The sequence below is a fragment of the Choristoneura fumiferana genome, chromosome Z, assembly GCF_025370935.1.
Source record: "Choristoneura fumiferana chromosome Z, NRCan_CFum_1, whole genome shotgun sequence".
NCBI lineage: Eukaryota > Metazoa > Arthropoda > Insecta > Lepidoptera > Tortricidae > Choristoneura > Choristoneura fumiferana.
The window spans coordinates 31,230,324-31,246,841 of record NC_133472.1 but is presented as its reverse complement, the minus strand read 5'-3'; the positions used below and the strand labels follow the sequence as shown (position 1 = coordinate 31,246,841).

At 36.6% G+C, this 16,518-nt stretch overlaps 1 protein-coding gene across 5 annotated transcripts in view; it reads right to left on the bottom strand.

Moving 5' to 3' along the window:
- Positions 1 to 12,845, bottom strand: part of Clk (circadian locomoter output cycles kaput protein Clock) — a 32,459-nt gene extending 19,614 nt beyond the window's left edge. For 4 of the 5 annotated variants that reach the window (XM_074096592.1, XM_074096607.1, XM_074096615.1 and 1 more), the window contains exons 1-10: positions 12,629 to 12,845; positions 12,392 to 12,514; positions 11,750 to 11,898; positions 10,861 to 11,042; positions 9,680 to 9,797; positions 7,375 to 7,470; positions 6,661 to 6,721; positions 2,659 to 2,897; positions 2,141 to 2,288; positions 474 to 660 (exon numbers count right to left, since the gene is read on the bottom strand). In XM_074096592.1, coding sequence (XP_073952693.1) covers positions 474 to 660; positions 2,141 to 2,288; positions 2,659 to 2,897; positions 6,661 to 6,721; positions 7,375 to 7,470; positions 9,680 to 9,797; positions 10,861 to 11,042; positions 11,750 to 11,898; positions 12,392 to 12,429 — 1,218 coding nt within the window. In that variant the 5' untranslated portion in view covers positions 12,430 to 12,514; positions 12,629 to 12,845. Of the gene's footprint in view, positions 1 to 473; positions 661 to 2,140; positions 2,289 to 2,658; positions 2,898 to 6,660; positions 6,722 to 7,374; positions 7,471 to 9,679; positions 9,798 to 10,860; positions 11,043 to 11,749; positions 11,899 to 12,391; positions 12,530 to 12,628 lie in introns of all 5 variants that reach the window. The other variant, XM_074096600.1, reaches the window with a different exon arrangement.
- Positions 12,846 to 16,518: the final 3,673 nt, after the last annotated feature.

Below are 16,518 nucleotides of genomic sequence, written 5' to 3'. Positions count from 1 at the left end.
TATGAATCCAATTTTACTACAAAAAATGGTAAAATGAGACAAAAGCATGAATTACAGTAACTCCTGCTCACGAGTCTCGTTTTACATTTATTATTTGTGAGATTTCGAAAATTCCATCTACAATACATGATAAAAGAAGCGCTGTGCAAAGTTTCAAGCTCCTTTTCCCAGTAGTTTGGGTTGTGCCCTAATCTAAATATATCAGTCATTCAGTCAGTTTATTTTACGAATACTAATAGTGATACTAATAAATAAACATGTGTCCGAGTCGATTTGGCCGGGACACAGCCGCCATAATGAAGTAAATGTGATTTTCGTCCCATGGGGTCACATTTTAGGTTTATCATATGTTAAAACGGTGCAAGTTTGACAATATTTATGTACCTTGCTGAGGTCTATATCAATGAATTACAAACAATTACTATGCTCACCCGAGCAATTCAATTATTTCATCGTTTATGTTATGTCTTTACCTGTGCCATAGACTGATAGGACATGGCAAAAGCTTCGCTAGCATCAGACATGTAGGTCGGCGACATGGCTGACATAGACTCCTCGGTAGCGTCTTTCATGGAGGCAGAGGGTTGGGTTGGCGCTTCTTCGCCGTCCATGTCCGCGTCAGCAGTCTCTTGCTTGCCGCTCTTCGATACATCCGAGTAACTACACAACAATAATAATAGGTTATTTCACTTCAATCACAGAGCAGCAAATTTTTTTTTTTTATATCGGGTAAGCTACTTTGGTTCCAGTCTTCTTCGACTAGCTGCCTGCCTCTGTCTTGTATAAACACCTATGGCGGTCTTTAACCGACTTCAAAAATGGAGGAGGTTCTATGTTCCAATGTTTGTATTTTTTTTTAATGTATGGTCACCGATTACTCAGACAATTGTGGACCGATTTTCAAATTTCTTTTTTTATTCGAAAAAGTATTCTTCTGAAGTGGTCCCATTATCACCAAGTCAAGATCTGATGATGGGATCCTAGGGAAATCGAGGGCAAAACTCAAATTTTAGAGGCACACCTATGGCGATTTTGAAATTTTTAGCATTAAGATAAGCATTTACATTCAGAGAGTATCATTTGGTAACCTGGACCTGATGAAGAAGACCGTAGATGACCAATGGAACTCGTCAAAGCTAAGTAATTCTCGCTCGTCTATAAACGATCATGATTAATATACCTAGGTAAGCGACTAAGAAGAAGATTTAAGTTAATGATTCTTTCGAACTGATCTGTTGCTGAAGCCAGAAGGTAGGCAACGGAACTCTGTTATAAAACAACGTAAGTAAGTCGTATTTGGGCTTAATGAAATCGTTGTAAGATGTACTTTGGCTGCGAATCACTAAAAAGTGAGAAATAAAGAAAATTTTCGGTTCGATTCGGTTTTACTTTTTTGTTAAAAAAAATCTTATTTTGAATAAATATTCTACTTTTAAATTCGCTATATTATAAGCTTTCAAATAATATATACATTTCTTATAAGAGGTAAAATAAAAAATATATATTTGTTACAAAGTGTGTGACAGAACTTATGTGTGTGACCTCTTTAATCTGAAATGACGTACATACCTACTTACGTTTTAAAACCAGCCATAACTCCCTTGAGCAGAAAAACTATACGTAAATCCATAATTCCCGCGGGAACAATTGAGGCCATTGCCCTTTAGTATATACTGTATACTGTACACTGTATACTGCCTGTATACTATACAGGCATGGAATAACATCATTAACGAGCATGTGTGATGAAATAGTAGATTGTTGCACCAAGCAGAAAGTTATTCATTACTGCACTGAGTGCCGATTTGGAGCCCGAGCGTTTTTTTTATTATACGGCTACTTACTATTTTTGGTAGTATTGGTAGCAACAATTTTTTGTATGCAATCTGTCAAATTTCATAAGACCGTCAGGTTGACCAACATAACACTAGATTTTTTTACACTATGCAGACTAATTTTATAGCAAAAATACTTGTGTTACCTCTTTGGTCGTGCAATTAAAAATAAATCTAAAACAATGCAATAAAGGATTTTCATACATTTTTTCTGCTCTAGAGCAGAAAAGTCCCGCTTTGTGCTCGGTATTTAGTGCGGTTATGATGAAATTAAAGCATAGTTGGAAGAAAAAGGATATACATACTTGACTACTCGGTGCGTGCATACAACAAATTCCGGTTTAGAATTCCATTGATGGTAAGTAATGTAGTAGCGTGTCTGCAGCCATATCCACTGCTGGCCTTTGGTTAGAAACCTATAGTAGCACGATGTTAGTTCTCCTTTTTCCATCACTGTAAATAAATTCGAAATAAATAACACAATTAAGTTAACAATTATTTATTTGTCGAATACAACGATTTCCCTAGGTTTTTTAAACTATACATTTATTTTACAGATCAAGACATGACAGTAGCATCTCTAATGGTAGCCACAGATGTAGCGATTTACTTGAGCAAGTTTTTACTGTAGTGGGTTAGATAACCTGCGCATGCGCAAGTAAAGTAGTTACAGTATACATGTGCAGTATACACTTGCGTAAGTAAGTCGCTACGTCTGTGACTATTGTCAAATGTTCTATTGAACATATTTTAACCTACCGAACTAAGATTAGGCAGTCAAGTTTTAACAAAAGCTATTTCAACAAAACATATGTGTACTTACGCTCCTCATGGCAATTGACGACTTTTTCGAGATCATCAAAATGGTAATAGTCATAGCCTGAAGTGCCAAGCACCTCGAAAGGCAAGTATCCGATTATGGGCGGCGCACGGTGGTCAAGGAAAAGAAACTTCCACTCCAGACTGTGGCGAGAAGTGAACTCGCTGCGGCTCGAATCGGCTAGCGACACGTCGCGGATCAGCTGCGGGGTGTACAACCGTCCAGTACACACGAACAACACCCTGTGTGTCGCAAAATAGTACATATAGTAGTGTTACTACTTATTATAGCAGAGGCCAGGGTGAAGGCATACATTTCGGCATATTGTATAAAACTCATTCGATCAGACGTATTCCAAGAACGAAAGTGGATTAAAAAAAATCTAAATTTACCTAATATTTCTGAAACTGGCAGCCTTAAAGTGCCAGCTGTAAATGTAGCTAAAATCAGAGGTCATAAATATTGCCCAGCGCGTTCCCAATTACAATTCGAATTCACCAACCCTATCTATCGAAATCTTGTTTCGTTTGACAGATAGACTAGAAATTTTGTGTCCATGCGATTTAATCGCTCTTGGTTGCGTGTTTAATTGCTTGTATGTTTGTAGGGGGTAAATCAATAAATCTAAAGAACCAATTTAAAAAAAACATCAGTAAACTAATCACACCTTGATAACTAATCAGATATATACTAAAATAATTTATATCACACGGCCTAGTTGGTACTTTGCTTAGTTTTAATGTTTTTTAACCGACTTCAAAAAAGGAGGAGATTATCAATTCGGTTGTAATTTTTTTTATGTTTGTTACCTCAGAACTCCCGTCATTTATGAACAGATTTTTTTTGTGTTTGTCTAGGAATGCCTTCAATTAGGTCCCATAAGCACCAAATCGGGATCTGATGATTGGATCTTAAGGAAATGAGGGCTATCGCGTATGAATTCGCCACTAGAGGCGCTAGTGTAGCGTGAGGTCTCCGAAATGTCAAATCTCATAGTTTTTGGGTGAGCTACGCGGGTTTATTTATAATTAGAATCATTTTGTGAATATTTTGCAATATCTGAAATTAATTATGGCAAATATGCGTTCCGGGGCAATGAATGTCTGTGTTTTGAGACAGTTTTGTCTTTCGGAAACCTTTGTCCTCCCTTTTTTCCAAACAAAACGGGGACTATGCAGCACTGTGGCATGCTCGATATTTTTATGGTACGGTTCTAAGGTGTATTAAATATGATTTTAATCTAAACTTTGTTTTCAAGCCCGTAATAACAGACTTTGAAAGCCGTACTTAAAAACCTCACGCAACAGTGCGCCATCTAGTGAGACAAAAAACGATAGCCCTCATTGAGAGAACTCTTCAAACGTTGTAGGAACACCTATAGTACATTGGATATATTTAGTAGTAACTCGTGCATTTTCTTTTGAAAATCATTATTTGGTGAAGTGGAACTGTTGATGAAGACCACAGTTAACCATCAGAGTTACTACTTAATAACAAATATTTCACGGGTTGAATTTTACTACACACACAGTTGCTTTGGTCTGTTTCTTAATTCGAGATACTAAAATGACGTGTCATGTGTTACCTGTTTTTTGCGTCTCATAAATAGTGATGTGCCGCAACCGGTTATCACCGAAAGATTTTGTAGGTATCTATGTACCAATGTATGTTTGTCGTAAAATACTAAGATATGAACGGATCCGTGATGTACTAACATGTAGGGCACTTAGCACATTCTAGAAAAGGTAAAATAGGTCTAATAAAAATGCGACCGTTTTGGAGATATTTCGACTTTTTATAGATGTTGATGTTTAAGTTTCAATTTCATTCTAAGTAAGATCCGCCGGCCGATCGGCCTCTGTGTATACATATTTGTACGTATTTACAACCATACACTTCTTGGCTTTGCAACGTCTCCGTTTTTTCCGAGGCGAAAGTATTTCTTCGCTGCGTCGTCTATGCGACGAACTACTTGGCTGCTCAGAGTCCATGTTTAATCAAATAAAACTCAACAAAAACACGACCAAACAAAACAAAATTAACAAATAAAAAGTCTAACTCAACAAATTTAACAAATAACGTCAACAGCAACAACTACACTAGAAAACGCACTGATCACATCCGATTACAATACGAGTAAAGTAACGAATGTCGGTTGAATACCACTTGAATACGAAAAACATGAACAATGACGTTGTGTGATATCTGAGAACTTCGTTTTTCTAGTTTTGTAGTAGCCCCTCTGTATTATATTTTTTTACCTGTGCTTAGATTATATCAATTTATCGTAGAAGTGCATTTATATTTTCAAAATGGAAAGTAATTTAATGTTATTTATGCTATCGTAAAATATACATTTTATCGATTATTTACGAAACCGAAAGCATGGAGCAGCACTGGTCCTTTTATGCTGGCCACATTATTTTTACGTTTGACATTTCAGACTGTCATTTTAGTATCTACATTTCAGAAATAGACCATAAGCAATTTATGCTCCTCGTAATGCATATGGTAAAACGGGTGGTGAAGCACCTCAATAATTAACATCTCTGCATCGGAAAAAGAAATCTTTCGTACAAGGTGACGAGCAGTTGATATTAAACTATTGTATCTTAGATTATTTACACTAAAAAGCCTGATATAAAAAAAATATAACAAAAAATAGAACCGACTACAAAAAAACCATGAAAATAATTTTCTACCAGTCTGAAGTCGGTCGGTGCCTCAGCACGAGCCAGCAGGAGTGATTGAAGCCCAATATAAAGTGCGTAGGTGAAGTAGATGACTATAGGTCCACTCCTGCCGGCTCGTGCTGAGGCACCGACCGACTTCAGATTGGTAGAAAATTATTTTCATTGTTTTTTGTAGTTGGTTCAATTTTTTGTTATAAAAATTTTTGAGAACACAATTTAGTACTTATGTGAATTTAGTTTTTAAGTTTCACTTTTGTTTCGCGATGCGATGTTTACCTAGGTGATTGAGACACTCAGTTTCAACAGGTTCATACAAGCATCAATTTCTGATGTCTGTTGACAATAGTTGGTGAACCTTAAATAAATAAATGGCTACACTACTTCTTATAAACATAAGCTACTTTTCATCCCGAGAAAGAAAGACAAAGTTGCGGGCAATCGCTACTTTGGTAATAATAAGTACGCGACTTTACCGCACAACGCAGATAAAAACTGCACTATTAAGGCAATAATAATTGACGGTATTTTGAAAAAAACTTGAGTTATTCATACATCGACATCGTGTTTATAAATTCTGCATCAAATTAGGCTTGAGTCGGTCCTGAACTAAAAAGAATGAATTCCCATCGCGGACCGAAAATAACTAGTTCCTCGTAAACGATATTAATCGGTCTCGGTCTCGGTCCACGCTCCTTTGGTTCCGGAGCTAAAACGGAGCGGGAGCTGGGAGTGAGCGAGTGAACCAGGAAACGAATTGGTAAAGAGCGGAGCGGACGGCATGGCGCGGTGCTCGGTCGATGTGAACGAGACAAATAGTATTATTTCAAAGCATATCCTGCTCATGTGCGAGAGAGACGCATTTATTTTAAATTGTACATTGTCCGCTTGTTTGATGATACCAAAGAACCATAATTAGAAACCCGGTTAAACGAAACTACGACAACAAATGAATGATTGTTTTTATCTGATTACAACGTTATATTTTTATTATACTCCTTATTTTTTAACATTCCGATCTTTAGCTAACAGTTCAGTTCATGACCGATTCGAGTCTAAACTCGCTCCCTTCCCTTTCCTTTTCCCTGTTTCGGTCGGAACCGCTCCTTGGAGCTAAAGGAACTAAAGGAACTAAAAGACCGAACTAGTTCATTTGACCGATTGACCGAGATCGGAGCGCTCCCTTTAAAGACCGAGCGGGCGCAACTCTACATCAAATGGTATAAATAACTCAAGTGTTTTTGAGATACCGCCCTTTGCCTTAACAGGTCATAAATTGTGAATTTTATTCCTTAAAACACTGTGGTATTTTTACTTAGACTCGTGTTCTGGCCGATATGACAGGTCGTCGCTATCAATTTCTTCTGTATTCGTACCTGAAACATATAAAAATCCAAATTATAACTATCGGACAAAACAAACAAAGACTGTTTCACAGATATGTATCTGTCGCATAAAAATGATCAACGAGTGGTGAAACAGGGGGTAAACATGTTAACCAAGATAGCATTACAGTGTAATGAGCATTTCTTAAATAGTTTGCATTTTTTGTTATCGCCCTCTAACTTGCGAAAAAAAATGCAGGAAGGTGGTGGATGAATCTGAGCCTAATTAACATAGTCTCCCTAAACGTTTTTTGTACGGATTTTTTTTTTATTACTGCGAATCAGAAATAGTTCGTGAAAAAAAATACTATTTATTTTTGACACCTTTTGTTAACAACTTTTTTTGAGGGTACAACTATGAAAAAAAAACATATAAATTGCAAATAGTATTAGCTACTACCATACGAAAAATCAATTGATTATAATTGGTGCAACATACTGAAAAAAATAAAAACCTAGCGAAAGTATTCAAACACAGCAGCAGTTCAGTAACCTTTTGTGACAGCCATACGTCAAATTCAAAATAATACACTCTTTGTTGCTAGGCAACGAACATGAAACTTTAAAAGCGAACCTTCAGAAGGCTACACTCTTGATACTTGAATACTTTCGTTAGTTTTTTATTTAACCCTATATGTACTTACGAAAATGTCCACTAAAATCAATTAGCTCGTAAGTGGTGGTGTCTCTAAAGTCCAATGTGCCTCGTCGCAGGTGACATTGAAACCTTATTTCGTTATCTGAAAAGTAAAAATTCAAAACATAAGGAAAAACTCCACCTTTGTGACAGAAATAGAAAGTTAAGAACTCTTTTCAGACGGATCACAAAGGCTTTTTAAAGGTTTCGTAAAAAACATTCGTTTAAAAATGTACAGTAAAATTACATTGCCAGTTATTTTAATTCTAATAATTTATTAGTAGATTATTGTCGTGGCCTGGAAGTAGGCAATTGCTGGCTGAGTATGAGTATTAAACGGACGAGCTTGCGAGTCCGTTTAACTAATACGAAGCCAGCAATTGCTATTCCAGCCGAGACTAATATAAAGCTTTTCTCAAAAATGGTGAATAATTCTGAAACAGAATAAACTTTTTCTCAAAATATATTATAAAATTTAATTTTATTCCAATATTTTTCTTATGCTTTCCCGCCTTTTTTCATTAAAAATAAACTGCAGGTGTATTTTTCCACCGAAAACACCACAAGCTATTTCAGACCCAATAGAAAAAGTCCGGAGTTCCAACAAAATATCTGATACCGGCCATTAGACTTGGCTTCGCTGACCATAAACTATGCACTTCACCTTCTGATATGTAAAGAATAATGTCAACTTTTACGGACATTTTTGAGAAAAGCTATTTATAGGCGTGAATTTGGATGTTTTTTATAAGTATAGAAATAGTGTGCTTTTTATCCCGGAAAATTGGATAGTTCTAGCAGGAAAGCGATAAAGGAATTCTCCACGAACAAAGTCGCGGGCAATAGCAAGATAGGTTAAACTATTGTTTGAGAAATTAGTCCTTGTATACATATATATGTATAGTAAATATCGTCGTAAATTGGATACTTGGATCTAAAAATAACATGATACTTATAAATCAACAACTACAGGCTCTAGGGCTAAGTATGTCGTAAAACATCAATAAGGTTACGCTTAGACAGAGACATTTTTAAATGTATATATAAAGATGAAAGCTTATGGAACCATACCGCTACAAAAAGAAATCGCAATGCAAGCTTCCTTATAAAAAATACTGAACATGAATCCATTTGGAATACATTTTATTTGGACTTGATTCTGATGAAATCACACTGCTAGTTCGAATACTGGATCGAAAATTGCATGAGTCCCGCGGATTAGCATAAACGAATTCTTCGCAGATAAAATCGCCCGCAACAGCTAGTGTAAGTACTATAAATTACACTCGCTAAGCATCTGTTACAAATTACGATAAAAAGGAACATGTTAAACTTTTAATTAAAAAAATATACCTAACATGACTACATTTATGTTTTATACCTCCTAACACTCGCTTTAGCTTTAAAACAGAGGGCCTACTCCGTAATTCGAAAATCGAAGCTCGTATTGTACCGTCCTTATCACTCTCGTATTAAATAGTATAAGTTTCAGAGGGACGGACCGACACGAACTTCGATTTTCGAATTTCGGAGTAGCCTAATTGTCTAATACACTTGGAATCACAATAATTTTCACCACCTTTTTCTATCACACGGTATAGGACAAGGGTAGAAAGAGATGGTAAATGCGATCACAACCGTATTATCCCTCAACATCCCGCAATCAGAAAATTAAAAAAAAAACTCCAAACCCACATAAGGTCACTATCACAGCAAATTGCAAAATCCAAAAATAAACAGAAGAACCTTTTTAAGCTGAGAGGAGGCTAGTGTCCATCAGTGGGACTCCAACAGGCTGGTTATGATGGTGAAGCAAAGCACCAAACTTTGCAATTCCAAATATTTTTGTAGAACAAAGCACTAAATTAAATATTGGAACAGGGAATATTACTGCAATTTTCTGCCGTCAGAATGCAGCACTACCACAAACCGTAAGCAGTTTTTTGAATATTTTTCAGACCAAGGGGGGTTGTGTCCAGTAACAGTTTGAAAACCACTGCTCTACAGAAAATCAGCGTTGCTGCACCTACTGCGTAGCAACACATGCTGAATGGAAACCTTTTTTCGGTGACTACGGTATCACTGCCATTACAATGTATTTTGTTGTTTTATTGTTAACTTAAGTGTTTGGTGATGGTACTGTTGGGGTCGTTAATAAACCATTTTTTTTATTTCTTTCTTCACTGTCAAGAATTACCACAATAACATTTCTGCACAAAATATTCCTTGAATGGTTGACCACATCATAATGGTGGAGTTGAATAATCTCAATGTGAGGGTCAGTACTAGCGTAATAATGTAACAGTTCTCACCTGGACCCACTCTTTGAATTGATTCCACTGATGATCCAGATCCCTGAAGCAAGCTGTATAGGTTGGGTCGATCCTCCTCATAAGCAAGGTCAAAGATGCTTTTATTCACCACGTCCACCTGCAAGAAAAATAAAACAAATGAACTCAAATATAAACAACTAGATGAAAACCCGGCTTCGCTCGGGTAAAATGTAGACTCATAATAACATGTTTGAACAAAATGTTTTGCCAGTGTAAAGACTGTCATACTTATCGAAAAATCTGACGTATATTCCCAGCCTTAATATTATCACAAACATACTTTCACAGCTAACCTACGTATCGGTATTTCTTCTAGTAGATATTTCTCCTAAATCTTATTTGCCCAAATAACTATGATGTCTCTGTCTCATAATCAATGAAATTAGACCTAAAGGGCCCCATATACGGTACGATTCGTCTGTACGATCGATCTGATGAAAATCGACGAATCGTACCGTGTGTGGGGCCCTTAAGAGGTCACAATTGAGAACGAAATGCAAACCTGTGACACCTGTGACACGTGATGACGTGACACCTATAGTCTAAGCGTGACACTAACGCCACTTTGATGTGATGACATTGACATTTTTACTTCGCAACGCCATTATATACTTAAAATTCAAGTTTATATTGAAAATACTCGATAATCCGAATTTTCCGCCTACAAGTTGTCGACTCGGATTGACTAATTTTTTACGCTCTTCAATTTGATGTGCATGTCGTTCGAGTCTACCATAGACCGAAACGAAATTATTAATATAGAAAATAGATACTAATATTTAAAGTTACAGTTATACTGATATCAACAGCAATTTTAGTGGTATGTTGTGCTGGATCCACACGTTTGGCAAGCGCTGAGGACAAATGTACAGGATGCTCTAACATATGACTGCGTCCTGTGTTTGTCGGCGCTTACCAAACGTGTGGACCCAGCATAACCCTTTCGAAACCCAGTCGAGTATGAAAAGAGTTACGACAATGGACTTCATGTACAATCCATGTCAAGTTCACAATTCAAATGTAAAAGTTACAACAGTGGACCTTATTATTTATGATCCATGTCAAATCCAAATTCAAATGTAATTAAACCACAGTTCGATCATATCGGCTGGGTTTGAAAGGGTTGAAATAATAATATCAAACAAGTTAAGATATATTACCACATTGTGACCCAGCAATGAAGTGATGCTCTCCGAAACATAGTAAATGCGCCCTGTAGCAGAAAACACCATAACAAAACCTTCCAGGGCTTCCAGAACCAAATAAGTAAATTCTTCATTTGATAAAAATGCTGGTTTCCAGTCTTCCTGTATGTCATGTGCCCGTGACCTTACTGTTATTTCTGAAAAAAAAAAGTGTGACAAATTTAAAGGGCAAACAATCACAACCAAAACCAACTATTGCATTACATATCCTCAGGAATCCTGACATTATAAATAACAAATTACACTTAGGGGCTGTTTCACCATCCATTGATTAGTGTTAACTGACGGTTAAATGTGATGCCGTCTCTATTTGTTTTGTTCAAATAGGCGGAGACGGCATCACATTTAAAATCAAGTGGGCCGGGCAAGTCATGCGAGGTCCATATAAATGGAGTAAACTTGTAACCGCATGGTATCCAAGAGATGGGAAAAGGAACAAGGGAAGGCAAGTTTGTCGCTGGGAAGACGAAATAGCCGGAGCGGCTGGCAGAACATGGGCGAGAGTAGCTGCATGCGAGAGGGATTGGAGACTGCTGCCTTTGCCAACAGGCACACAGATGCTGAAGATTGAATGGGAAAAAAAAAATATGTATTATGATTTAAGTATTTTGTATGTTTGCATCTGAATAAATAGGCTTAATAAATAAAAAAAATAAAAAATAACACTAATCAATGGATGGTGAAACAGCCCCTAAGAATAACATGCAAATGTACTTTATAAAGTGCAAATTTAACAATCAATAAAAAAAATAAGAATGTTCTTAATAATATTAATGTTTTAAGTACTACACCTGTTAAAAAATGTTAGGACTCAAGGAGGTTAAAACAAGGCTAATATATTTACCATTGTGATTCTTAAGAAATGATATTGTTGACTTTAGAACAGTTGATTTGTCCATCTTACGGTTACTGGCAGAAACCATGGTGCTAAGTTCATTAACAAGCAAGTTGAACTGATCCCGTCGCTTTTTCTCACTCATGTTTCTAGTTCTCCTAGAAGTTTTAAAACATTAGGAATGCGGAATTAAAATTACATATTATTAGAACATGATGAGTCTATGGATGGAAGTTACAGTTCTACGTACAGCAACTTGCAGGGCTACAGGGCTAAAGAGTTTAGTAGTGCCCACTTGTAAGGCAATTGAGTGCTGCAATGTAATGCTACTGGAATGACCTTACTGATGTTGTGTAAATAATCTGTTCATTATTCCAAATACTTTTGTCAATAAGCATATAACATGACAGGTCTTTTAATCCTATTCATGTCATGATCTAACAACTTTTGTCATGTCTTATACATAATATATGCCCAAAAACTGGATAAGTATGTTATAGGTTTACATTAGGTAGTGACTATATCATAATTATCGAAGGAACATGCCTATGTGGGTATGTATGTGTTAGTAAATGGGTCTGAATAACATTATACCTATGCCAAGTGATGACAATAAAGACATAGCTAATACGATTAAATCATTGCACTTGCCTTTTAGAGTCATCTTTATCATCCCCGTCGTCTTCCATTTTGATATCTAGGAGCAGACCAAGGTATCCAGAGAACTCAAGATCCTACGCCATTGCATCAGTAGAGCAGTTGTTACGATGTTTACTGCACAAAACAAATCTTCAACGATCGGACTTAGTTTTATTAAGAAAATATTACAAATATAGCAAGATAAAAGCTCGTATTTTAAGTAATGCAGGTGTAAGATCGTCAACATACCATTTAACAAACAAATTGCTGAACCCAATCTATCGATCCCTGCCCACGTACCATCAGTCCAATCAACACCTAAAAGACAGGTTTGGATTAGAACTTGCTTGAAATAAAACACATCACATCACAAATAAATCTTATATCCAAATATCCCACTGAACTCGAGTACAAACTGGTAGGTAAGGTTTGGGTAAGGTAGGAAAGTTAGTAATATCTACATACAATACATATGTATATTTTATTGTTTTTTTTATATATATGTTCAGGGGGGCTACTACAAAATTCGACAATCGAAGTTCGTATCGTATCGACTCTTTCACTCTCTTATTGAACAACGTAAGTGTCAGCGAGACGGCAAGAGACGAAATTCGAATTATGCACTTCGTAGTAGTAAAGGGCCTGCGGGGCTACTACAAAATACGAAAATAGAAGTTTCAGTCGTTCTGTTCCTCTGGCACTTATGCTATTTAATACGAGAGTGAGAGAGATGGTAACTAACTTCGATTTCGAATTTCGGAGTAGGCCCTCAACACTCATGATGGAATCGTGGGGATCGTGCTTTGGGATCGTGCGTTAGGCTAGGCAAAAGAAATATACTCATACGGCCGAGTGCCAACTTAAATCTCGGTGCACATTATAAGAAACCAATTTGTGAAAGAAGCGTCGGAAATCCTGGCTCCCATTCTTTTCATTTCTTCCATTTCTTTTCCTCCCCTCTAGCGCCGAACTGCCAAAATGGGGAGAATAAAGAAAAGAGAGAAGGTAAAAGTGCGTTCTACATTAAATAATATTTCTGCCCGAAAAAAACTAATGCTTGCTTAAAATTCTGTAAAAATATTGATGTAAGTACTGAAGAACATAATTATTAGGAGATTAAGCCATAGAAAGAAATAATCAGAGGCCCTGCTCCGAAATTCGAAAACCGAAGTTCGTAGCATACCGTCCCTCTCACTCGTATTAATTAGTATAAGTGTCATAGTGACAGAACGCACGAACTTCGATTTTGGAATTTCGGCGTAGTCCGCTCATTAGATCTTTTACATTAAAGACATATAGTATGAGCTAAGTTTCTTTAACCTTTACACAAGAGGAAAAAATAAAACTAAATAATGACACTTAATTCGTGTTGCCAGCTTATCCATTTCGGACGAAATTTAAGAAAATCTAGAACTTATGGCATTGTCCATTGCACTTAAACCAATATTATTTCATTATAATGGATCTTCTCTTCATGGCACTGACTTTAGTCTGTGCAACATGGGAACTTCGTATCTTGTCGTCCGGTACCGCGTGTGTTATTTAATACGAGAGTGAGAGGGGCTGTACGATACGAACTTCGATTTTCAAATTTCTTAGTAGCCCCCTGCCCTGCATATCCCTAACTTGTTTAACGTGGGGCACCACTATACCGGGGGTGGCCTGTAACACGAGCAAATAATTAAAATATAGATCATACTCGTCAAAATGAACAACATTAGTTCAGCTACTTTTAAAAATACGTAATTAGTTGTTTTTATTTTTATTACACTTTAAAGTTTATTAGACGAAGCAATGTAAAGAAAAATGTTTGATGTTTGTAGCGTGACAGGCGACGTCAATTGGGTTCTAGGATGGCATACAATGATAACATTATAATTAATTTGTATGAAAAAGGGAAAATCTAGACCATTATTTTTAAAAGTCGCTGCAGGGCTACTACGAAACTCGAAATTCGTATCGTGCGGTCTCTCTGACACTTATACCATTTAATACGAGAGCGAGAGGGACGGTACGATACGAACTTCGAGTTTCGTTTTTCATATTCAAATTCAAATGTCTTTATTCGCATAAAATATGGTACAATAGGTGATAAATTAACATTTCCAGTACAAAAACATATTTTGCTACATAATAGCATGCAAAGTTATCTTAAAACTAGACTAATTAGAATAATTAAACACAGGCATAAGTAAGCAGAACACATAAAGTAGCATAATTATGTGTTTGTGTTAAAGAGTGCATTTGTTGAATAAAACATTTTTTCTTTGAGCCATCTATAAAGTTTACTTTTAAATAAATTTAAAGGAAAAACTTTGAAGTCGTCTGGGATTGCATTAAAAATTTTGATGCACATGTGGTACTTAACTATTTTTCCTAAAAAGAGTAGCAGGGCATAGCAGCCCTGCTGAACTAATGTTGTTCAGTTTGACCAGTACGATCTATTTTCAATTACTTGTTCGTGTTGCAGGCCACACTCGGTATAGAAATATCTCTTAATATGGATGTGTCTATTAAAATTACTGTCAAACAAACAACCAAATAAAGTGCTTTATTACATTCAGGTACTAATTTGATCTTTTGTCAGGATAAACTAGTTAAAAACATATTTCAGAAAAAAAACGAGTACTTATCAAGTTTTGCCATGTATGTATGTATATATATAAACACTTTATTGTATATAAAACACAAAAATAATAGAAAAAAACAACAAAACATAAAGAATACCTATAAAGGCAAAATTGACCCTAAAAGGGATCTTTTCAAACTAACCTAGCATGAAACGGAAAACTTAAAAATAGGCGAACAGTAGTTTATGTACAGAGAGAAGAAAGGAATATAATAAGATATAAATAAATACGATTTAGACGCGTATGCAAGGGATTGTCCTGACATTGCGCTGAACCGGGAGGTGTGGAGATCAAGAGGAGAGGCCTTTGCCCACCAGTGGGACACTATTGTAGGCCAGTAAAAAAAATACACAAAATAAACAACAATTACTATGACAATTATACTTAAGTATAATAAACAATACATATAGAAAAAAAACTTACTTCCACAGTTTCTTCAATCAGCAGTAGGGCTACTACAAAACTCGAAACTCGAAGTTCGTGTCGTGCGGTCCGTCTGACACTTATACTATTTAATACGAGAGTGAGAGGGACAGTACGATACGAACTTCGAGTTTCGAGTTTCGTAGTAGCCCTGCTGTCCCTGAACGAGACCACAGACAGGGACTCCCTAGCGGGACGGGCAAAGGCAACTCGTTCCATAGCTTCACGGCATGGATGCTGAAAGATTTAGCATATGAACGCGCATTGTTCGGTGGGAAGGCAAGTGTGAGATTAGAGCTGGACCGCAAGCGGTGCCCGCTTCCAGCGGCCAAGTAGCTAAACCTTTCAGATAGGTGTACGAGCTAGAGGAAGGATTAAATAAGACATTGAAAAGAGACACAGGATGTACATATCCTTCCGCCGTCTAATAAGCAGCCAGTGAAGCTGCTCGCGAAAGTGGGAGACGTGGTCGTACTTACGCAGGCCAAAACACGTATCGAACGCACACATTTTGCACCCATTCAAACTTGTCAAGCAGTTCCTCCCTCAAGTCAAGAAACACAATGTCCATAATCAAGAGGAGGCAAAAGTAGAGAGCGGGAAAGGGTAAGTTTTGTATATAAGATTTGAAGTCATTTGGATATTAAACTGCTGTCTGTCTGTCCATCCACGGCTTTGCTCAGAGTCTATCAGTGCTAGAAATCTGTAATTAATATTTTGCACGGATACATGTAGCAATTATAAATGCCGAAAAACTGAAAACAAAATTCTCTTTTTTTGTTACAGTCAAACCATTTGATTCCTGACACACCGTAGAACGTTCTCACAAGTAATAAGTGTCATAGAAAATTCCCTTGTCAAGCAATGCGATTCCAGTACGACTTTTCTAAGAAAAGGTTTCACAGTGGATCACGATTCAGTTGTTCGAGGGTTGGATTTTTTTTCTTGTCTAACCCTATAGTGTGGGTAGGGTATCGTTGGATAGGTCTTTTATTTTCATTGCGAGGTTGTGGACACGATTTTTCGATTTAGTACTCTGTTTGTGAAATATTCGACTTAAAGTACAAACTTTTATTAAAATCGAGC